At 39.5% G+C, this 24,356-nt stretch overlaps 1 protein-coding gene across 1 annotated transcript; it reads right to left on the reverse strand.

Moving 5' to 3' along the window:
- Positions 1-10,207: 10,207 nt before the first annotated feature.
- LOC133261456 (olfactory receptor 5AL1-like) lies at positions 10,208-11,194 on the reverse strand. The gene has a single exon (XM_061439937.1). It carries the CDS (start codon positions 11,147-11,149, stop codon positions 10,208-10,210), a length of 942 nt encoding a protein of 313 aa, XP_061295921.1. The 5' UTR covers positions 11,150-11,194.
- Positions 11,195-24,356: the final 13,162 nt, after the last annotated feature.

Genomic DNA, 24,356 nt, shown 5'->3' on the forward strand with positions numbered 1-24,356 from the left:
ATAAAGCCCACTTGGTCATGGTGTATGATCTTTTTAATGTGTTGTTGGATTCTGATTGCTAGAATTTTGTTAAGGATTTTTGCATCTATGTTCATCAGTGATATTGGCCTGTAGTTTTCTTTTTTTGTGGGATCTTTGTCAGGTTTTGGTATTAGGGTGATGGTGGCCTCATAGAATGAGTTTGGAAGTTTACCTTCCTCTGCAATTTTCTGGAAGAGTTTGAGCAGGATAGGTGTTAGCTCTTCTCTAAATTTTTGGTAGAATTCAGCTGTGAAGCCGTCTGGACCGGGGCTTTTGTTTGCTGGAAGATTTTTGATTACAGTTTCAATTTCCATGCTTGTGATGGGTCTGTTAAGATTTTCTATTTCTTCCTGGTCCAGTTTTGGAAAGTTGTACTTTTCTAAGAATTTGTCCATTTCTTCCACGTTGTCCATTTTATTGGCATATAATTGTTGATAGTAGTCTCTTATGATCCTTTGTATTTCTGTGTTGTCTGTTGTGATCTCTCCATTTTCGTTTCTAATTTTGTTGATTTGATTTTTCTCCCTTTGTTTCTTGATGAGTCTGGCTAATGGTTTGTCAATTTTATTTATCCTTTCAAAGAACCAGCTTTTGGTTTTGTTGATTTTTGCTATGGTCTCTTTTGTTTCTTTTGCATTTATTTCTGCTCTAATTTTTAAGATTTCTTTCCTTCTACTAACCCTGGGGTTCTTCATTTCTTCCTTTTCTAGTTGCTTTAGGTGTAGAGTTAGGTTATTTATTTGACTTATTTCTTGTTTCTTGAGGTGTGCCTGTATTGCTATGAACTTTCCCCTTAGGACTGCTTTTACCGTGTCCCACAGGTTTTGGGTTGTTGTGTTTTCATTTTCATTCGTTTCTATGCAAATTTTGATTTCTTTTTTGATTTCTTCTGTGATTTGTTGGTTATTCAGCAGCGTGTTGTTCAGCCTCCATATGTTGGAATTTTTAATAGTTTTTCTCCTGTAATTGAGATCTAATCTTACTGCATTGTGGTCAGAAAAAATGCTTGGAATGATTTCTATTTTTTTGAATTTACCAAGGCTAGCTTTATGGCCCAGGATGTGATCTATCCTGGAGAAGGTTCCATGTGCGCTTGAGAAAAAGGTGAAATTCATTGTTTTGGGATGAAATGACCTATAGATATCAATTAGGTCTAACTGGTCTATTGTATCGTTTAAAGTTTGTGTTTCCTTGTTAATTTTCTGTTTAGTTGATCTATCCATAGGTGTAAGTGGGGTATTAAAGTCTCCCACTATTATTGTGTTATTGTTAATTTCTCCTTTCATACTTGTTAGTATTTGTCTTACGTACTGTGGTGCTCCCGTGTTGGGTGCATATATGTTTATAATTGTTATATCTTCTTCTTGGATTGATCCTTTGATCATTATGTAGTGACCTTCTTTGTCTCTTTTCACCGCCTTTGTTTTAAAGTCTATTTTATCTGATATGAGTATTGCTACTCCTGCTTTCTTTTGGTCCCTATTTGCATGGAAAATCTTTTTCCAGCCCTTCACTTTCAGTCTGTATGTGTCCCCTGTTTTGAGGTGGGTCTCTTGTAGACAACATATGTAGGGGTCTTGTTTTTGTATCCATTCAGCCAGTCTTTGTCTTTTGGTTGGGGCATTCAACCCATTTACATTTAAGGTAATTACTGATAAGTATGTTCCCGTTGCCATTTACTTTATTGTTTTGGGTTTGAGTTTATACACTGTTTTTGTGTTTCCTGTCTAGAGAATATCCTTTAGTATTTGTTGGAGAGCTGGTTTGGTGGTGCAGAATTCTCTCAGCTTTTGCTTGTCTGAAAAGCTTTTGATTTCTCCTTCATACTTGAATGAGATCCTTGCTGGGTACAATAATCTGGGCTGTAGGTTATTTTCTTTCATCATTTTAAGTATGTCTTGCCATTCCCTCCTGGCTTGAAGAGTTTCTATTGAAAGATCAGCTGTTATCCTTATGGGAATTCCCTTGTGTGTTATTTGTTGTTTTTCCCTTGCTGCTTTTAATATTTGTTCTTTGTGTTTGATCTTTGTTAATTTGATTAATATGTGTCTTGGGGTGTTTCTCCTTGGGTTTATCCTGTTTGGTACTCTCTGGGTTTCTTGGACTTGGGTGATTATTTCCTTCCCCATTTTAGGGAAGTTTTCCACTATTATCTCCTCAAGTATTTTCTCATGGTCTTTCTTTTTGTCTTCTTCTTCTGGAACCCCTATGATTCGAATGTTGTAGCGTTTAATATTGTCCTGGAGGTCTCTGAGATTGTCCTCATTTCTTTTAATTCGTTTTTCTTTTATCCTCTCTGATTCATTTATTTCTACCATTCTATCTTCTAATTCACTAATCCTGTCTTCTGCCTCTGTTATTCTACTATTTGTTGCCTCCAGAGTGTTTTTAATTTCACTTATTGCATTATTCATTATATATTGACTCTTTTTTATTTCTTCTAGGTCCTTGTTAAACCTTTCTTGCATCTTCTCAATCCTTGTCTCCAGGCTATTTATCTGTGATTCCATTTTAGTTTCAAGATTTTGGATCAATTTCACTATCATTATTCGGAATTCTTTATCAGGTAGATTCCCTATCTCTTCCTCTTTTGTTTGGTTTGGTGGGCATTTATCCTGTTCCTTTATCTGCTGAGTGTTCCTCTGTCTCTTCATCTTGTTTAAATTGCTGAGTTTGGGGTGTCCTTTCTGTATTCTGGCAGTTTGTGGAGTTCTCTTTATTATGGCGTTTCCTCACTGTGTGTGGGTTTGTACAGGTGGCTTGTCAAGGTTTCCTGGTTAGGGAAGCTTGTGTTGGTGTTCTGGTGGGTGGAGCTGTATTTCTTCTCTCTGGAGTGCAATGAAATGTCCAGTAATGAGTTATGAGATGTCTATAGTTTTGGGGTGACTTTGGGCAGCCTGTATCTTGAAGCTCAGGACTGTGTTCCTTTGTTGCTGGAGAATTTGCTTGGTATGTCTTGCCCTGGAACTTATTGGCCCTTGTGTGGTGCTTGGTTTCAGTGTTGGTATGGAGGCATTTGATGAGCTCCTGTCAATTAATGTTCCTTGGAGTCAGGAGTTCCCTGGAGTCAGGGTTTGGACTTAAGTCTCCTGCTTCCGATTATCGGTCTTATTTTTACAGTAGTTTCAAAACTTCTCCTTCTATACAGCACCATTGATTAAACATCTACATTAAAGATGATAAGTTTCTCTACAGTGAGGGTCACTCAGAGAGGTTCACAGGGTTACATGGAGAAGAGAAGAGGGAGGAGGGAGTTAGAGGTGACCCAAATGAGATGAGGTGAATCAATTGTGGAGAGAGTGGGCTAGCCAGTAGTCACTTCCTTATGTGCACTCCACAACTGGACCACTCATAGATGTTCACGGGGTTATACAGAGAAGAAGGAGGAAGGTAACAGAGGTGGCCAGAAGGATAAAAGGGGGGAGTGAAAAGGAGGGAGACAGATCCAGCCAGTAATCAGTTCCCTAAGTGTTCTCCACCGTCTGGAACACACAGAAATTCACAGAGTTGGGTAGAGTAGAGAGGGGTTAGGGAGGAGACACAGGCGACCTGGTGGAGAAAAAGGAGGGTCCAAAGGGAGAGAGAGCAGTCAAGCCAGTAATCTCACTCCCTAGTGAAAAATGGGTCCTGAAGATTGGGTCCTTAAAGGTACAAAATTGGTAACAAATACACAAAAGCAAAAATTAAAAATCTAGAGTAGAGTTTGGAATTTCAAAAATACGATGTTAAAGAAAAGAAGAAGGAAAAGAAAGAGAGAAAGAACGAACAAACAAAAACAAACAAGGTCGCGAAAATTATAAAGAAAGTACAGGTACAAAATTGATAACTAATACCAGAGAGCGAAAATTAAAAATCTAGAGTATAGTTTGGAATTTCAAAAATACGATGTTAAAGAAAAGAAGAAGGAAAAGAAAGAGAGAAAAAATGAACAAACAAAAACAAACAAGGTCGCGAAAATTATAAAGAAAGTACAGGTACAAAATTGATAACTAATACCAGAAAGCAAAAATTAAAAATCTAGAGTAGAGTTTGGAATTTCAAAAACACAATGTTAAAAAAAAAAAAAAGAAGAAGAAAAATAAAGAGAGAAAACAAACAAACAAATACGAACAATGTCACAAAAATTATAAAGAAAATACAGGTACAAAATTGATATCAAATACCAAAAAGCATAAATTGAAAATCTAGAGTAAAGTTTGGAATTTCAGATATACAATGTTATATAAAAGAAGAAGAGAAACAAACAGAGAAGAAGAAGAAAAAAAAAATCACAGAAATTATATAAAAAAAAACTATAGGTACAAAATTGATAACATATACCAAAAAGCAAAAATTAAAAATCTAGAGTAGAGTTTGGAATTTCAAAAATACAATGTTAAAGAAAAGAAGAAAAAAACAAAAACCAACAACAACAAAAAAAAAACAACAAGGTCAAAAAATTATAAAATATATATATATGAAGTTTGCTGGAGAAGAAAAAAATAGGGTCTTTTTTTTTTTTTTTGCAAATTAATAGGTTATAAAATTTAAAATTAAAGGAACAATAGAGGAATTAAATTTTTTTTTTTAATTAAAAAAAAAAAAAAAGAAAGAATGATCGTAAAAATAATAAAAATATATCTAGGACTTTTTTGTTTCTTTTTTTGTGGGTGTTGTGGGTTCAGTTCATTTTTGGCTAGTTCCTTGGTCAGATTTATATTTCTCAAGATCTATAGGCCCCTTCCTATGTAGTCCGTAGTAACCACAGGGTTTTGATCTATTGCCTGTAGCTTCCAAGGCGTTTCCCTCTGTTATATCTTCTTCTGTTTGCTAGTCTCTTCAGTATCTGGTTTCCGCCCTGACTCAAAGGGCACGGTGGAGGACACTTTTTTTTTTTTTTTTTTTAGGCTTACTTGTTCAGTCGCGCTGTGGGGAGGGAGGGAGGGAGGGTGCAAACAAATAACACTGGCGTGGGCTCGCAGTGCCTCAGCCACCCTGGGTCTGCCCCCGCTCACGGCACGTGTAGCCTCCCTGTCCACACTGCTCGGACTCTAGGTTGTTCCGCCGGGAACAATCCGAGGCTGGCCCTGGGCTGCATGCACCTCCCAGGTCCAAGCCGCTCAGGTTCAGGCACTCGGGTAGTCCTCAGAGGCGCAGACTCAGTTGGGCCTGCGTTTTGTGCTCTTCCCAGGTCCGAGCGCCAATTTGCTCTTCCCAGACGAGCGCCAATGCTGCGACTTATCGCCTCCCCGCCACTCGGTTATCTGGATGTAAAACCGGCGCACCTTCTCAGGCAGATGTTGACCGTCCAGACCCCCAAGAAGTTTTAGTTAGCAAAGAAGCCTGCTTACAATTTTATAGATAATGTCTCTCTGGGGCTGCGATTGCCCCCTTCCGGCTCTGGCTGCCTGTCACCGGAGGGGGAAGATCTGCAGCCGGCTATCTCTGTTCAGTCCTTTGTTCCGTGCGCGGGCCTGGCGGTCTTAGGTTAGGGCTGGCTTTTCGCGTGGTAGGTATCCCACAGTCTGGTTTGCTAGCCCAAATTATTTCGCTCAGATAGCGCTCAGGGTATTCAGGCCAGATTCTTACTCTCAGCGATGCAGCCCACGCCGCGCCTCCCTGCCCAGCCCCGATTCGCTAATGGCGGATGCAGGCGTCTGCGCTGCTTCTCTGCTGGGGGAGTTACCGTCGGGCTCGCAATCTGCGAGTTTTAAATTGTTTATTTATTTTTTCTCCCTGTTATGTTGCCCTCTGTGCTTCCAAAGCTCGGCACAGATTCGGCAGTGAGAAGGTTTCCTGATGTTTGGAAACTTCTCTCTTTTTAAGATTCCCTTCCCGGGACGGAACTCCGTCCCTCCCTCTTTTGTCTCTTTTTTTTTTGTTTTTAATATTTTTTCCTACCTCCTTTCGAAGAGTTGGGTTGCTTTTCTGGGTGCCTGATGTCCTCTGCCGGCATTCAGAAGTTGTTTTGTGGAATTTACTCGACGTTTAAATGCTCTTTTGATGAGTTTGTGGGGGAGAAAGTGTTCTCCCCGTCCTACTCCTCCGCCATCTTGGCTCCTCCTGGACTTTTTTGTTTTTTAGATACCCGTCTCAGTAGAGTTTTATAATGATTAGCTGATACCATCCATTTAAAGAGTTTCATCCAGCACCAGACACACAGAAGAAGATTCAACTGAATTTATCTCTGTTTTCACTTTGAAAAGTGGAACTAAATAAATTAACGTTTTATTAGTGCAATCCTTACTAAATGCAAAAAATAGCTCAAATTTTGTTTCAAGAAAATATATGCTTATTTTAATAGCAGGAATGGAAGAACCAAAAAAAAAAAAAAATCAGTTTCAAATATGCTCACAAACATAAGAAAAACTAAATTTAAAATGGCCATTCAAAAATAAATTTAAAATGGCCAACTAGGTAAGTGGGTGAGTGAGTGATATTCGCTCAGTCCTGTCCAACTCTTTGAGACCCCATGGACTATATGTAGCCTGCCAGACTCCTCTGTCCATGGAATTCTCCAGGCAAGCATATTTGAGTGGGTTGTCATTGCTACCCAACTGTAGTTTTGATCTGCATTTCACTAACAATTAGTGATATTGAGCATCTTTTCATGTATTTTTTTTTTTTTTTTTTTACTATCTATATGTCTTCTTTGGAGAAATGTCTATCCATCTTGAAAATATCTACAGATAATGCATGCTAGAGAGGGTATGGAGAAAAAAGAACCCTCCTATACAGTTGGTGGGGATGTAAATTGGTATAACCACTATGGAGAACAGAATGGAAGTTCCTTAAATAAAACTACAGCTACCATCTGTGTGCTTAGTTGCTTATTCATGTCCGATTCTTTGCAACCCTATGGACTGTCACCCACAAGGCTCCTCTGTCCATGGGGATTCTCCAGGCAAGCATACTAGAGTGGGTTGCCATGCCCTCTTTTGAGTGATCTTCCCCACCCAGGGATTGAAACCAGGTCTCCTGGGCAACTTTACCAGCTGAGTTACTGGGGAAGCCCACCTGGACATATATCTGAAGAAAATCATAATTTCTAAGAATGCACCCCAATGTACATTGCAGCATAATTTGCAATAGCCTGGACATGAAAGCAACTTAAATGTCCATTAACAGAGGAAGGGATAAAGAAAATGTGTTACATATGTACAATAGAATCTTCAGTTCAGTTCAGTCAGTCATATCTGACTCTTCACGACCCCATGAATCGCAGCAGGCCAGGCCTCCCTGTCCATCACCAACTCCTGGAGTTCACCCAAACCCATGTCCATCGAGTTCGTGATGCCATCCAGCCATTTCATCCTCTGTCGTCCCATTCTCCTCCTGCCCCCAATCCCTCCCAGCATCTGGGTCTTTTCCAATGAGTCAGCTCTTCGAATCAGGTGGCCAAAGTATTGGAGTTTCAGCTTCAGCATCAGTCCTTCCAATGAACACCCAGGCCTGATCTCCTTTAGGATGGACTGGTTGGCTCTCCTTGCAGTCCAAGGGACTCTCAAGAGTCCTCTCCAACACCACAGTTCCAAAGCATCAATTCTTCAGCACTCAGCTTTCTTCACAGTCAAACTCTCACATCCATACATGACCACTGGAAAAACCATAGTCTTGACTAGATGGACCTTTGTTGGCAAAGCACTATCTCTGCTTTTGAATATGCTATCTAGGTTGGTCATAACTTTCCTTCCAAGGAGTAACTGTCCTTTAATTTCATGGCTGTAATCACCATCTGCAGTGATTTTGGAGCCCCAAAAAATAAAGTCTGACACTGTTTCCACTGTTTTCCCGTCTATTTCCCATGAAGTGATGGGACCAGATTAATGGAATCTTTAATTCAGTTCAGTTCAGTTCAGTCTCTTAGTCATGTCCGACTCTTTGCAACCCTATGAATTGCAGCATGCTAGGCCTCCCTGTCCATCACCAACTCCCGGAGTTCACTTACACTCATATCCATTGAGTCAGTGATGCCATCCAGCCATCTCACCCTCTGTCATCCTCTTTTCCTCCTGTCCCCAATCCCTCCCAGCATCAGAGTCTTTTCCAATGAGTCATAAAAAGAATGAAACAATACTATTAACAGGAACAGGGATGGACCTAGAGACTGTCCAAGTGAGTGAAGTAAGTCAGAAAGAGAAAGACAAATGTATAATCTCCCTTTATGTGGAATCTACAAAAATGGTACAGATGAACTTGTTTGCAAAACAGAAATAGAATTACAGATATAGAAAAGAAACTTATGATTGCCAAGGGAGGAAAGACAGATGAGTGAATTGGGAGATTGGGATTGACATATACACACTGTTCTGTATGAAATAGATAACTGAAGAGAACCCACTGTATAGCACAGGGATCTCTACTCAGTGCTCTGTGGTGACCTAAATGGGAAGTGAATTGAAAAAAAGAATGGATATATGTATATGTGTGACTAATTCACTTTGCTGTACGGCAAGAAACTAATGCAGTATTGTAAAGCAACTATACCCAACAAAATTAATAAAAGCAATTGTGATGAAATGTAGGGGCAGTGGGAGGTAGGATGGGCTTCCCAGTTTGTGCTGGTGGTAAACAACCTTCCTCCCAATGCAGGAGAAGCCAGGGCCCCTCTTCCATCCCTGGATCGGGAAGATCCCCTGGAGGAGGGCATGGCACCCCACTCCAGTATTCTTGCCTGGAGAATCCCATGGGCAGAGGAGTCTGGTGGGCTACAGTCCATGGGGTCACAAGGACATGACTGAAGGGACAGCATGCACACATGCGTGGGAGGTAGAATGGCCTTAGAATAGCTCAGTGGTGTGGACGCTGCACAACATCTCAGTGGTGTGGGCAATGGACTTTCAGAGAATATGCCACATGTTCAACATGAAGCTGTTTGCACTTCTGAAATATAAAATTTCTCTGTCTTAAAGAGTTCATATTGCTGATTCCATTTATATAAAATGTAGGAAATAAGCAGTCAGACACAACTGAAGCAACTTAGCATATGCAGCATGCATTTAAGAGTCGCAAAGCGATCATAGTGACAGGAACCAGTTGGTGGTTGCCCAGGGTCAGTGGAGGAGAAACCTTGGGGGATGGGACAAACGTGTTCAGCATTTTCACGTGGTGATGTTTCAAAACTTATCAAATTGAACACTTTAAATATGTACAGTTTAAAAAGTCACTTATATCAATTTGAAACAAAAATGAAAAGGAATGAAATAGTTTTAATGATGACAATATAATAACTTGTTAGCTTTTATATTTTCATTTTGTTGATTTTAAAATAAAGCATATCACGTTGCCAACTCTTTCTAAAAAGGTTATGCATGCAATAACAATGCTGAAAATAATGTTACTAATTAGGTGTAATAGTCAATGCTCATGAAGCGCTTGGCATGTATTACGAACTATATAAGCCTTTTATAGTCATAATCTTATTTAATCTTCACAATCAGTCCAGGACAAAGGAACTATTACTATTGTAGATGAAGAAACCAAGAAAAAGAGATATGAAATATAATAATTTACCCAAGATAACAGCTATTACTTGGAAAAACTAAAATTGTTGGCCAAACTGTGTGAAGGAAGAGTCCATGTTCCTAATCACAATTGATACAGAACAAGCAAGGAGTTATATGGCAGGAAAGAGCTCTAGTGAACTAAACTGACACAGTGTCAGGATCGGGGTCACCAAGGGCTCAATGTCAAGGTGGCTCTGCTGGTGCTACTCTTTGAGCTGAATGCAAGTAGATGAGTGTTAGGAAGATTATTCAGCCTGTTGGAAAAAAAAAAATCTTGCTATTAATCTTTGCCTTATTTTCCAGATTATCTATGCAGCAAATTTGAAATATAAGATACCAAATGTTGGTCTATCTTAGTATGACCCATATGACACAGAATTCAGATAAAGGCACTATGCCCAATGTTCCATTTCTTTAATTATGAAGATGTCTTTTCAAACATGTTAAGATATCTCTATCTCTGTTTCACTCTCTGTCTTTCCTTGTTTGTCTGTCTCTTTCTCCTTTTAAATTTAACACCTCAAAATTTACAAAAGGCCTTTCACGTGTAAATCATCAAGAATGACAGAGTGGGTAAGACATGTTGAGTAAATATGAACACTGGAAGTGAGGAATTTGACCCTATCATTTATCAGCATTTTGACTCTAGATAAGCCACAACTCCATGTCCTCTGATTCCTCCCTGTCCTTGATTTTTTCAGTTATTTGATAGCCAAATGCAACTTTTCTATAATTCTCTTCAGTGCATTCTTTACTTCCTGATTCCTCAAGCTGTAGATCAATGGGTTTAACATGGGAATCACTACCACATAGAACACTGAAGCAAATTTATCTGTGTTCAGAGAATGGCTTGAATTGGGCAGGAGGTACATAAAAATGATTGTTGCATAAAATATGGTGATGGAGGTGAGATGAGAAACACAGGTAGAAAAGGCTTTTTGCCTTCCTTCAGTAGAACGAATCCTCAGAATGGCAAAGAGGATGAAGATATAAGAAATGATCACGATCAGTAGAGAGCAAAGTGTGTTGAACCCAGCAATGATTAACAGCATCAGCTCTTTGACATGAGTGGCAGAGCAAGCCAGTGCGACCAAGGGAACGTCATCACAGTAGAAGTGGTTGACCCTATTGGAGCCACAGAAAGACAAGAGGAATGTTGCAACTGTCTGCACAAGACCCACGACGAATCCATAAATATATGTGCTAGCAATGATCCGATTACAGAGCTTTTTAGGCATGAGGATGGCATAGAGTAAAGGGTTGCAAATGGCAACATACCTGTCATAGGCCATGATTGAGAGCAAATACTGTCCACAAACTACAAATGTGATGAAGCAGCACACCTGAATGGCACATGCATAAAATGTTATACTTTTAACTTCACACAGGAAATTCACCAAGGTGTTTGGGGTGACAGACGAAGTAAAAGAAAAATCAATAAAAGCCAGATGGCTGAGAAAAAAATACATGGGTGTGTGAAGCTGCGGGCTGACTTGTATTAACACAATCAAACCAAGATTACCCAGGACACTAGCAAAATAGATTACTAGGAACACACCAAAGAGAGTGGCTTGAAGTTCCGGATTATCTGTGAGTCCCAAGAGGATAAACTCAGACACTGCAGAATAATTGCCTTTTGCCATAGTAGAGATTTAACTTTTGTTTTTAACAATAAAACCCCCTAGAGCACACAGTCTGAGTATTCTTATCTCCCTTAGAGATAATCAAGCAAATGTTGGGAACTGATTCTGATCCACCCTGATCTTATGTTGGACACATTCAAAGGAGACTCTCCGTGCAAATTCTGGTTTCAGAATGAAGTGATTTGTTCTCTGCAGAATCTCCAAAGTATGAAATTCTGTGGGGTTTGGAAAGATAGAAACATGGCATTTTATTTAAAATCTAACATAATTGAACAATTTCTTATCTATTTTTAATAAAAGTAAATAAAGACAGAGTTATTTGAGCAAAAATTTTTTTAATTATTGAAATACTTTAAACAAAAATGCTAATTCTTTGAAAATTGTTAATTAACAGAAAACAATAAATTAAAAAATAATTTCAGAAGGGATAGTATGAAAGGTAATTTTAAATCTGACCATCTTTATATCAACGATTCAGGATGATTTTTATTTTATTTTGTTCTCTTACTATGATTTCTAATTTTTCCTTCAATTACTATGTAATATTTGGGAATTAAAGGGAGAAAAGCCCTTAGAAACATAGGTAGTCTTGCTTTTTCTGAAATATGTATGGGATGATTAAAAATACATTAAAATAACTCAGAAGACATATTTATCAGGTGGCTCCTAACATCTAAATGCAAAACAGGAGAAGAAAAAATCAAGATAATTTTGTAGAACTAAAAACCGATTTCTGGTTTATTAAAAGAAACAGCTTTTAATGATCTTCATTTGAGCAGATATGTTTGATTTTTTAAATTTTTTCTACTACTTCATCTCAGATCATCTTTCCATCAACCCTATCAACTGGTGATAAGCTATCATCTTCATTTTCAGATATGGAAGCTGAGAGTGGGAGCTTAAACCCTCTTGCTGTTTCATGATTAGTGTGGGGTGAAGCAAAATAGCTCATGAACTAGTTCTGGACTCCCCGACCTCAACTCATAGTTTACAGAAATGAACTCTTTTCATAGAGGCAAGAATTTCCCCATTAATCAGAAAATTTTGGAAAGGTGATCTCTAAGTTTGTATACCTTAAGTGATTAAAATAGTGACTTTCATGCAGTATGTGCTAAGTGAGTAAATTTTAGCTCTTAAAATGGGCTTCCCACGTGGCGGCGCAGTAGCAAAGAATTCTCCTGCCAATGCAGGAGATGTGGGAGACAAGGGTTGGATCCCTGTGTTGGAAGATCCCCTGGAGGAGGAAATGGCAACTCACTCCAGTATTCTTACCTGGAAAAGCCCATAGACAGAGAAGCCTGGCAGGCTACTGTCCATGAGTCAGACACCAACTGAGTGCGCATACATGGTTTTTCATTCCATCAGTATTAATAGTATTCAGATTTAGGCTTATTCTCAAAAGACTGTGCAATGCCTTCACACCTATGACTGTAGCTTATTCTTTTTGCAATATTTTGAAGTCTTTTTCTTTTTTCTAATTTTAATTTATTTAACTTTACAATATTGTATTGGTTTTGCCATATATCAAAATGAATCTGCCCCAGGTATACATGTGTTCCCCATCCTGAAACCTCCTCCCTCCTCCATCCCCATACCATCCCTCTGGGTCATCCCAGTGCACCAGCCCCAAGCATCCAGTATTGTGCATGGAACCTGGACTGGTGACTCATTTCATATATGATATTATACATATTTCAATGCCATTCTCCCAAATCGTCCCACCCTCTCCCTCTCCCACAGAGTCCAAAAGATTGTTCTATAAGTCAGTGTCTCTTTTGCTGTCTCGTATACAGGGTTATTGTTACCATCTTTCTAAATTCCATATATATGCGTTAGTATACTGTATTGGTGTTTTTCTTTCTGGCTTACTTCACTCTGTATAATAGGCTCCAGTTTCACCCACCTCATTAGAACTGATTCAAATGTACTCTTTTTAATGGCTGAGTAATACTCCATTGGGTATATGTACAAAGCAACAGACAAACAACTAATCTCAAAAATATACAAGCAACTCCTACAGCTCAATTCCAGAAAAATAAATGACCCAATCAAAAAATGGGCCAAAGAACTAAATATATATTTCTCCAAAGAAGACATACAGATGGCTAACAAACACATGAAAAGATACTCAACATCACTCATTATCAGAGAAATGCAAATCAAAACCACTATGAGGTACCATTTCACGCCAGTCAGAATGGCTGTGATCCAAAAGTCTACAAGCAATAAATGCTGGAGAGGGTGTGGAGAAAAGGGAACCCTCTTACACTGTTAGTGGGAATGCAAACTAGTCCAGCCACTATGGAAAACAGTGTGGAGATTCCTTAAAAAACTGGAAATAGAACTGCCTTATGATCCAGCAATCCCACTGCTGGGCATACACACTGAGGAAACCAGAAGGGAAAGAGACACGTGTACCCCAATGTTCATTGCAGCACTGTTTATGATAGCCAGGACATGGAAGCAACCTAGATGTCCATCAGCAGATGAATGGGTAAGAAAGCTGTGGTACATATACACAATTGAGGTCTTTTTTCATTGTCTCATTGACTTGTGATCTCAGATCATCACCTTTCCTGGCTCTTAATTTTTCTAGTACTTATATTTCTCTGATGTGTTGGAGTCTGTGTAGCTCTTGCTCTGACGTTACCAAACTCACCAATATCTTCAGTCACTTTAGTTTCCTTTCTTTAAACTGAAACTTGGATCATCCTTGAAAATGTATTTCTCTCCAGGTTTCCAAAGGCTGTTCCATTTGAAACCACATATGTTAAATCTGGCAGGTGAAACAAGGCATTGTTAATGCTGGAGCATTCTTTCCTGTTTTTTGCTATGCCTTGCATTCAGGTACACCTCCCTGATGCTTAGAGACTTGTCCCCATATTCACTGTCATCACATATGCATCCAGGTCGCTCCCTCTTATTCACCGAAGGCTCAGGTGTTGATGCCATCATGTTTATCTTCCACAAATTTGCCATCATCATGAACACCACTTATTTCATACCTTGGTTTCTTAGATCCTTGATCTTGGAATCAGGGACCCCACTGCTATTCCTCTTGAGCATTCAACTCCAGTGATTCCATTTTGAAGCTTGTTTTATGTGACAATTGATAAAATAGTAGCTATCCAAAATCAAAAACTCATCCTATGACCACAACTTTCTGAACTTTCCCTTTACATCATTTATGACACTACAACCTTTTATGTATCCGCTCAATCACTTTAACCCTAAGTATCCTTTACCTACCGTTGCCTCCTTTATTCAATGCTCACCCTAAACAGCTTAGACTCTGTGATCAATTGCCACAATGACTATTCACAACATACAAATTCTCTTTCTAATATATAAACTTATATTTTGGTTCCCAAGCTGTTTTGTTCATCCCATATGTTCATCCTCTACTAATTTATTTGATCTTCCCCATCAGTTTAAAAACAAGATACATGCTGAAATCATTACTAATGACCTGTGACTTCTTTTCCTTTTCCTTTATCCATCAACCACTGTCCTCTTCATTCTTTCAGTACTAAACATCCTGGAGAGTCATTTGCTTCATTTTTAGCATTTATATATCAACTTGTATTCTGAAATTGTTCTCACCATAATTGTTATACAATTACTCACTCCAAGTTCACCAACAATCTTCTTCTTCCATAGGCAATGGAGACTTCTTTTCTGTTGTCTATGTAGCCTCAGATATCATTGACATTAGTTTTCATGAACACCATTGTTTTGGTTTGGTTTGGTTTGCAAGTCATCAGAATCCCATCTTTCTGTCCACGTTTACTCTTCTTGTGGCTCCACTCCCTGTGTTTATGTTTTAATTAAAGCATTACTTTACATTTCGTTCCTAAGCCATCCTGTGTCATTTTTTGCACACTCTTGTGAAGCTCTCATCAAATGTTCTGGGGATGGTTGTCACTTTTGTGTCACAAAAGTCTAAATTTCTAGGCCAGATTTCACCTCTGATCTCTAGGTATATATTCAAGAGATTCACAGACAACTTCATTTAGGTATTCCCAAAGTTTCTCAATATAGCATGCTCAAAAGAGATTTCAGCAATTTGAAAACCATCCTATATTTTTCATCTGCTTTGAAGTGTGCATTTTCTAACTCAGTAAGTGGTGTCATCTTCCAGCCAGTTATTCAGGCACAAAGCCAAGAAAATATGCTTCATATATCTTTCTAAACTTCACTGATAAAAATTAGATATTGAACATACTAATTATTTAACCTATTTTTTTTTCAAACCTGTCTACTTGTAATTTAGGCCACTATCACAACTTACTGTATTATTGTCCAAACGTTTATCTTATCCATCCTTTCTCTGTTCATTGTAACTAGAGTGTACTTTCTAACATGCAAATCATAGCTTACTATTTTCTATTGACATAGGATAGAGTCCCAAAGCTTGGCTAACTTAACCTTTGATAAGCAACCCCTTCTTTTCAGAGTAGTCTCACTTCTTTTGAAGTTTTCATGTAATTCCCAGGCTTCAGCCATCATGAGTACTGTCAGTTTCTCAGATGTGATCATGAATTTTGTACATAGTTGAAGCAGAAGCCCTTCCTTCTGTCTTTACAATCTAGTTGGCTTTATCCTTCTATGCATCCATCAGATCTTGGGTGAAATTTCACTTCTTCCTAGAGGTGTCTCACCACTTTTCAAGTGTTATGTCTAACAATTCATTCACCTATTAATTACTTTGTAAAATAATCTAAATTTCAAATTTTTGAAAAAACAGATAGTTATTTTTCATCTCCCCCAAACCTTGCAGGAGCTAGCACTGTTTAGAAACTTCAAATATACTAGTAGAATAATGAAACAAATAAATACGAGTTTTGTGTTACCCTAAACCCTTTTCTACAGTTACCTTGATTTTCCCTCACTGCCTGCTGCCTTTGAGCAATCCAAAACGAAACCAAAAAGGCGTCCAATATACCTTGTGGCAAACTCTGTAAATGTCAACAAAATTTAACATTACTTAACTGTAGTGAGTATATTTTGTATAATTCGTTGGTCCCTCCAGAATGTGTTCCCTGTGCTGCATAATTTTAAGCAATTTCTGAACAAAACAATGTAATGATGTCTCACAGCATAAACAATCATTATGGCTAATCTTTTGGGACTCAGTTTGCTTAACACACAGGGATTGATCACTTGAAATTTCAGATCATTCTGCTGAATCTAAGTAAAATAAAACATTAATAATTACTAGCAAAGATTATTTTAACACATGGGAAAACAACTCAGAAAAGTTCAACTGTTTTTATTTACTTTTTATGCAATTCTCCTGCCAATGCAGGATACATAAAAAACAGGAGTTCAAACCCTAGGTCAGGAAGATACCCTGTAGAAGGACATGGTATCCCACTTCAGTATTCTTGCCTGGAAAATCCCTTGGACAGAGGAGCCTGGTGGGCTACGGTCCACAGGGTCACAAAGCCAGACACGATTGAAGTGACTTAGCATGCATACATGCACATGAGCCTTATTCAAGTTTTAACTGAATAAGAAGTCAGTGCATATTAAAGCAGTGAGTTAACTTTGCTGTTGGACTTTGCAAGGCTAACGAGTAATAGTTTATAGTGCACCGAAGATCCAGCCCTACATCTGCAACCCATTCAATTATCTGTTGGGTTGTAAGGAATAATAATTAAGCCATGAGTTTAGAAGCTTGGAGGTACATTTAGTTCAGTCTCAGAAAATTGTTGTTTGAACATTCTGTTCAAAGAAGAAAATAATTTAAAATTAACTTTATTTTTTCCTGAAGTCTAATAGAAAGCACTTAAAGGCATGCAAATCAGAGAGAAATGAGCACTTCTTTTCTTCAAACTCTCTAACAAATTCTCCTCATTCTACACATGTATAGAGTGATAAATAGAAAGACATACAGATAAAAAATACATAGGCAATGCTTATTACAAAGAAAGAAAGAACAGTTATTATTAAATGTGGACATTTTATCCTAGGAAGACTGTTATGATTTTTATAACACCATTTTCTCTAGTAGAATAAAAGTGTAAATGACAAAGAACCTTAAACATAAATTGTACCAAAGTCATCATATTTGTTTGCATTTTATTTCTAACCAGTCTGTAATGATTTAACTCTGTAGTTTTTCTTAGAGGCTTGGTAGAAATTCAAGAGAGTTTAAAAGAGCTCTATCAGCATGAATAAGGCTATGAGTGTCTAAAATACATTCCTCAATTATTTTAGGAAAATATTTTAAACATTTTCCTTCTGTAAAAATCATAAAATCTATCTTCAGGATTTCTTGTTAGAGTTCATTTCACTTCACAGTTTTTTGCAATTCATTCTATGATCACTATTGCTTCAACTATCTAATAGCTTTTTAAAAGAAAAACCCCAAGTTTTAGAGACCTGAAGCAACAATGATTTATTATCTCTCATAATCCTGTGGGCTATGGACAATCTCTCTCCACATTGTGGTGTCAGCTGGGCAGTAGGCTGGCTGTATGGTCCGTGAAGACCTCAGTCACATGGCTGATATTATACTTGATGAGGCTGATAGCTGGATGTGGTCCATGTGATGAGTATCTGGCTTGGGCTTCCAATGAAAATATGGTGGTTGAGTTCAAACATTTAAAATTTCCCTGGAAAAAAGTTTTAGCCTTGGAAGTTGTACACTTTTAAGCATTCTATTGAATAAGGCAGGTCACAGGGATGATAGCTCTCAGCTACATGTTGGATATTTTGAAAGTACTACCAGATTTGATTTAATCTCAGAAAGAGTAGCTTCTGCAAGTAATCCAAAGATGTTGGAAATATCTGTGTTGGTAAACAATGATGTTTCAGTCTCTGGAAAACTGAAATCAGCATTACTGCACAGGCCTTGGAGAAAAGCCAGACCTTCTAATGAAGAAATAAAATGGTGTTCTGTGTTCTAGTGCACCCTATTAGAAACTAAGTGCCAGATGATAAGACAGCAAGTAAACATTTAGTATCTGCTGCTTATTCTGTGTTGGATATTACAGGATCCACCAACTCAAATTTCGGTCCAGCCCAATAGGAATCCATCAAATGGAAGTCATTCACTTACAACCTGATTAAATTAGGTTGAGATGTTAGCAACAAATTATATGAACAACGGATGCAGATTTTATATTGCCTCTCTCTGCCACACAGACCCCCACACAGTCCGTGCTACAGTTTAATAAGCTAGGGGTTCCAAATTAGGAGGTCCCAAATAATATTTGGAGCTTCAGTTCAGTTCAGTTCAGTCACTCAGTTGTGTCCTACTCTTTGCGACCCCATGAATCGCAGCATGCCAGGCCTCCTTGTCCATCATCAACTCCCAGAGTTCACTCAGACTCACGTCCATCGAGTCAGTGATGCCATCCAGCCATCTCATCCTCTGTCATCCCCTTCTCCTCCTGCCCCCAATCCCTCCCAGCATCAGAGTCTTTTCCAATGAGTCAACTCTTTGCATGAGGTGGCCAAAGTACTAGAGTTTCAACTTTAGCATTATTCCTTCCAAAGAACACCCAGGGTTGATCTCCTTTAGAATGGACTGGTTGGATCTCCTTGCAGTCCAAGGGACTCTCAAGACTCTTCTCCAACACTACAGTTCAAAAGTACCAATTCTTCAGCACTCAGCTTTCTTCACAGTCCAACTCTCACATTCATACATGACTATGGGAAAAACCATAGCCTTGACTAGATGGACCTTTGTTGGCAAAGTAATGTCTCTGCTTTTTAATTTGGAGCTTAAGAGGGTCCAAAGAAATAGGTTCCAAATAAGATTGGAGTGGCAAGAGTGGTAGCGAACAGGAGATGCAAGAGATGGGGGTTCAGTTCCTAGGTCGGAAAGATTTCTTGGAGTAAAAAATGCCAACCCACTGGAAAATTCCATGAACAGAAGTGCCTGGCTGGCTACAGTCCAAGGAGTCACAGAGTCTGACCTGACTGAGTACACATGCACAAATAAGATTTGAGCCAAGTGCAAAGAAGGGCTTTTACACCATGTAGGAAACAGGTGGTCCTTAATGATAGGGGTGAAAGCAGTTTATCTCAGTGGGTAGAATATGGTCTTCTATTTCAAATGGGGAGATTGTGGCCTGAAGATCATGGCCACTCTCTGACCTATTTTTTTTTTTTTTTTTAAGTCGCTCAGTCATGTCTGACTTTTTGCGACCCCATGGACTGTAGCATACCAGGCTCCTCTGTCCATGGGATTTTCCAGGCAAAGTTATTGGAGTTGGTTTGCTATTTCCTTCTCCAGAGGATCTTCCCCACCTGGGAATCGAACCCAGGTCTCTCACATTGCAGGCAGACACTTTACTGTCTGAGCCACCAGGGAAGCCCCATTTCAAATGGGGAGATTGTGGCCTGAAGATCATGGCCACTCTCTGACCCATAGACGGTGATAAATAGTGCTGGACACTTGTTTATGGACTGAGAATATCAAGTGTCCAAGAACATGGCATTTGAAAAAAGAAGACTTTAGATAAACTTGTGACAGGCACAAAGCATGCTGATTTAATTTTTTTTTTTCTTTTAAACTTCCAAGGAGTCACTGGGCTTCGTGGGAAAGAATCTGCTTGCTAAGCAGGAGACAAGAGTTTGATCCTTGGATCAGGAAGACCGCCTGGAGAAGAAAATGGCAACCCACTGCAGTATTCTTGCCTGGGAAATCCCATGGACAAGGAGCCTGGTGGCCTCTAGTCTGTGGGGCCACAAAGAATAGAACATGGCTTAGTGACTAAACAGCAAGGAGTAACTACTGCAGAAGAGATCTGCACTGACGAGAAGGGTTAGAAAACCCATCACAGGCATACTCGCCACCTTCCCTTCTGCCTCAAAGCCCCAGGGACACCATGGACAGCATAGTCACAGTGTCAGGAAGGAAGACCATGTATGTTCCCAAAAACACGGCTCCTTCCTACTGCTGCCAATGCTGAGTGCCCAATCTGTTAGAAGCAGAGACCTATGCCAAGCCCTGAGTGTGGCACCCCTCTTTTGAGATAAAAATCAGAAACACATGATACAACAGTTATATCAGACGCCTTCAATGTTGGACGGGACAGCAGTTCATCCTCACTGAAATCAATAGATTGAAAAGGAATTTTTCTTCCCAAGACCCATTATCCTAGGATGTGTCATCTTTCAATAGTTTAAAGGGCGTTTTGTTCTTTAAATAATAAGCCATACAATATTCCCTCAGAAGAAATACACTCACTCCACAGCAATGAAAGTTTGACATGGCCATGGCATATAATGAATGGTCTTAACCGATTATCTCATCAAGACTCAGTTGGCTTGACTGGACTTGTGGATGGCAACCTGACCACACAGCCAAGTCAGCAGCTCAGAAAATTATTTGGCTGCATTGGTGCACTGTCCTCCATGATACGTTGTAGGTAATGAACCGATGAGAACATAAGTTACAGTGTCCCTAATAGCACGGGATCGTGGGTCTGGAAACAAAGAAGTTATAGCAGAATTGATCATTATCATTACATCCTGTGACCAATTTTCTGATTTTATGTCTCCTATTCCTGTCATATTAGGCTCTCTGGATTGTAGGATGAGCATCCTGGAGGGCAAATATTTGCACTAGCAGCTCAATTACTGTTTTGAGAAACTGGGATCTTTGACCACTTCACACCAACAGACTGGCAGACAGGAAGGACTTCCTGTGCCAGTTAAGGTGATCAACTCTGATTTGCTTAAGAAATTAGGGGTATCCATGCACAACGGAGCCAGGAAAAATATATATGAAACACAGGGGTTCATATGGCATCTTTAGAACTTCTGTGCCCAGTGTAATGCTACCACCAGTGGGAAACTGCACAAACTATTAATATACATTAACAAAGACTGGGCAATTAATTTCTCAGTAAAAATGCAGACTAAAATTTATGTCACTGCACCCAGAAGTAATCAGTGGAGCTAAAGTGCAGGCTGAACATAAAAGGACTGTGCTTAAATGATCATGTTAAAATGTTCAACCAGGAGAGTTTGGATGTTTCATACAAAAATAAACACATTGGGGGAGGAGCCAAGATGGCGGAGGAGTAGGACAGGGAGAACACTTTCTCCCCCACAAATTCATCAAAAGAGCATTTAAACGTCGAGTAAATTCCACAAAACAACTTCTGAATGCCGGCAGAGGACATCAGGCACCCAGAAAAGCAACCCAACTCTTCGAAAGGAGGTAGGAAAAAATATTAAAGACAAAAAAAAGAAGAGACAAAAGAGGGAGGGATGGAGTTCTGTCCCGGGAAGGGAGTCTTAAAAGAGAGAAGTTTCCAAACACCAGGAAACCTTCTCACTGCCAAATCTGTGCTGAGCTTTGGAAGCACAGAGGGCAACATAACAGGGAGAAAAAATAAATAAGTAAAACTCGCAGATTGCGAGCCCTACGGTAACTCCCCCAGCGGAGAAGCAGCACAGACGCCTGCATCCGCCATCAGCAACTGGGGGCTGGGCAGGGAGGTGCGGCGCGGGCTGCATCACTGAGAGTAAGAATCTGGCCTGAATACCCTGAGCGCTATCTGAGCGAAATAATTTGGGCTAGCAAACCAGACTGTGGGATATCTACCACGCGAAAAGCCAGCCCTAACCTAAGACCGCCAGGCCCGCGCACGGAACAAAGGACTGAACAGAGATAGCCGGCTGCAGACCTTCCCCCTCCAGTGACAGGCAGCCAGAGCCGGAAGGGGGCAATCGCAGCCCCAGAGAGACATTATCTATAAAACTGTAAGCAGGCTTCTTTGCTAACTAAAACTTCTTGGGGGTCTGGATGGTCAACATCTGCCTGAGAAGGTGCGCCGGTTTTACACCCAGATAACCGAGTGGCAGGGAGGCGATAAGTCGCAGCATTGGCGCTCGCTAAACACCTCATCACCTGAGCTGCTCGGACCTGGGAAGAGCACAAAATGCAGGCCCAACTGAGTCTGTGCCTCTGAGGACTACCCGAATGCCTGAACCTGAGCGGCTTGGACCTGGGAGGTGCATGCAACCCAGGGCTGGCCTCGGATTGTTCCTGGTGGAACAACCTAGAGCCCGAGCAGTGTGGGCAGGGAGGCTACACGTGCCGTGAGCAGGGGCAGACCCAGGGTGGCTGAGGCACTGCGAGCACACGCCAGTGTTACTTGTTTGCAGCATCCCTCCCTCCCTCCCCACAGCGCGACTGAACAAGTAAGCCTAAAAAAAAAAAAAAGTGTCCTCCACTGTCCCCTTTGTGTCAGGGCAGAAACCAGATACTGAAGAGACTAGCAAACAGAAGAAGATATAACAGAGGGAAACGCCTTGGAAGCTACAGGCAATAGATCAAAACCCTGTGGTTACTACAGACTACATAGGAAGGGGCCTATAGATCTAGAGAAATATAAGTCAGACCAAGGAACTAGCCAAAAATGAACTGAACCCAATATACCCACAACAAAACCAAGAAAGTCCTAGATATATTTTTATTATTTTTACGATCATTCTTTTTTTTTTAATTAAAAAAAATTTTTTAAGTCCTCTATTGTTCCTTTAATTTTCACTTTTATAACCTATTACTTTGCAAAAAAAAAAAAAAGACCCTATTTTTTTCTTCTTCAGCAAACTTCATATATATATATTTTATAATTTTTTGACCTTGTTTTTTTTTTTCTTCTTCTTCTTTTCTTTAACATTGTATTTTTGAAATTCCAAACTCTACTCTAGATTTTTAATTTTCGCTTTTTGGTATATGTTATCAATTTTGTACCTATAGTTTTTTTTTAATATTTCTGTGACTTTTTTTTTCTTCTCTGTTTCTTTCTCTTCTTCTTTTATATAACATTGTATATCTGAAATTCCAAACTCTACTCTAGATTTTTAATTTATGCTTTTTGGTATTTGATATCAATTTTGTACCTGTATTTTCTTTATAATTTTTGTGACATTGTTTGTTTTTGCTTGTTTGTTTTCTCTCTTTATTTTTCTTCTTCTTCTTCTTCTTTTTTTTTTTTAACATTGTATTTTTGAAATTCCAAACTCTACACTAGATTTTTAATTTTTGCTTTTTGGTATTAGTTATCAATTTTGTACCTGTACTTTCTTTATAATTTCCGTGACCTTGTTTGTTTTTGTTTGCTCGTTTTTTCTCTCTTTCTTTTCCTTCTTCTTTTCTTTAACATCATATTTTTGAAATTCCAAACTCTACTCTAGATTTCTAATTTTTGCTTTTATGTATTTGTTACCAATTTTGTACCTTTAAGAACCCAATCTTCAGGACCCATTTTTCACTAGGGAGCAAGATTACTGGCTTGACTGCTCTCTCTCCCTTTGGACTCTCCTTTTTCTCCACCAGGTCTCCTGTGTCTCCTCCCTAACCCCTCTCTACTCTACCCAACTCTATGAATTTCTGTGTGTTCCAGACGGTGGAGAACACTTAGGGAACTGATTACTGGCTGGATCTGTCTCCCTCCTTTTCATTCCCCCCTTTTATCCTTCTGGCCACCTCTGTCACCTTCCTCCTTCTTCTCTTCTCTGTATAACTCCATGAACATCTCTGAGTGGTCCAGTTGTGGAGTGCACATAAGAAAGTGACTACTGGCTAGCCCACTGTCTCCACTATTAATTCCACCTCATCTCATTTGGGTCACCTCTAACTCCCTCCTCCCTCTTCTCTTCTCCATGTAACCCTGTGAACCTCTCTGAGTGACCCTCACCATAGAGAAACTTTTCATCTTTAATGTAGATGTTTTATCAATGGTGCTGTATAGAAGGAGAAGTTTTGAAACTACTGTAAAAATAAGACCGATAACCGGAAGCCGGAGACTTAAGTCCAAACCCTGACTCCAGGGAACTCCTGACTCCAAGGAACATTAATTGACAGGAGCTCATCAAATGCCTCCATACTGACACTGAAATCAAGCACCACACAAGGGCCAATAAGTTTCAGGGCAAGACATACCAAGCAAATTCTCCAGCAACAAAGGAACACAGCCCTGAACTTCAAGATACAGGTTGCCCAAAGTCACCCCAAAACTATAGACATCTCATAACTCATTACTGGACATTTCATTGCACACCAGAGAGAAGAAATACAGCTCCACCCACCAGAACACCGACACAAGCTTCCCTAACCAGGAAACCTTGACAAGCCACCAGTACAAACCCACACACAGTGAGGAAACGCCACAATAAAGAGAACTCCACAAACTGCCAGAATACAGAAAGGACATCCCAAACTCAGCAATTTAAA

Source organism: Bos javanicus, chromosome 15, assembly GCF_032452875.1.
Source record: "Bos javanicus breed banteng chromosome 15, ARS-OSU_banteng_1.0, whole genome shotgun sequence".
In the NCBI taxonomy this organism is placed as follows: Eukaryota; Metazoa; Chordata; class Mammalia; order Artiodactyla; family Bovidae; genus Bos; species Bos javanicus.

Excerpts from the sequence above, each read along its gene's own strand:
- LOC133261456 (XM_061439937.1), bottom strand. The coding sequence starts at position 11,149 with ATGGCAAAAGGCAATTATTCTGCAGTGTCTGAGTTTATCCTCTTGGGA.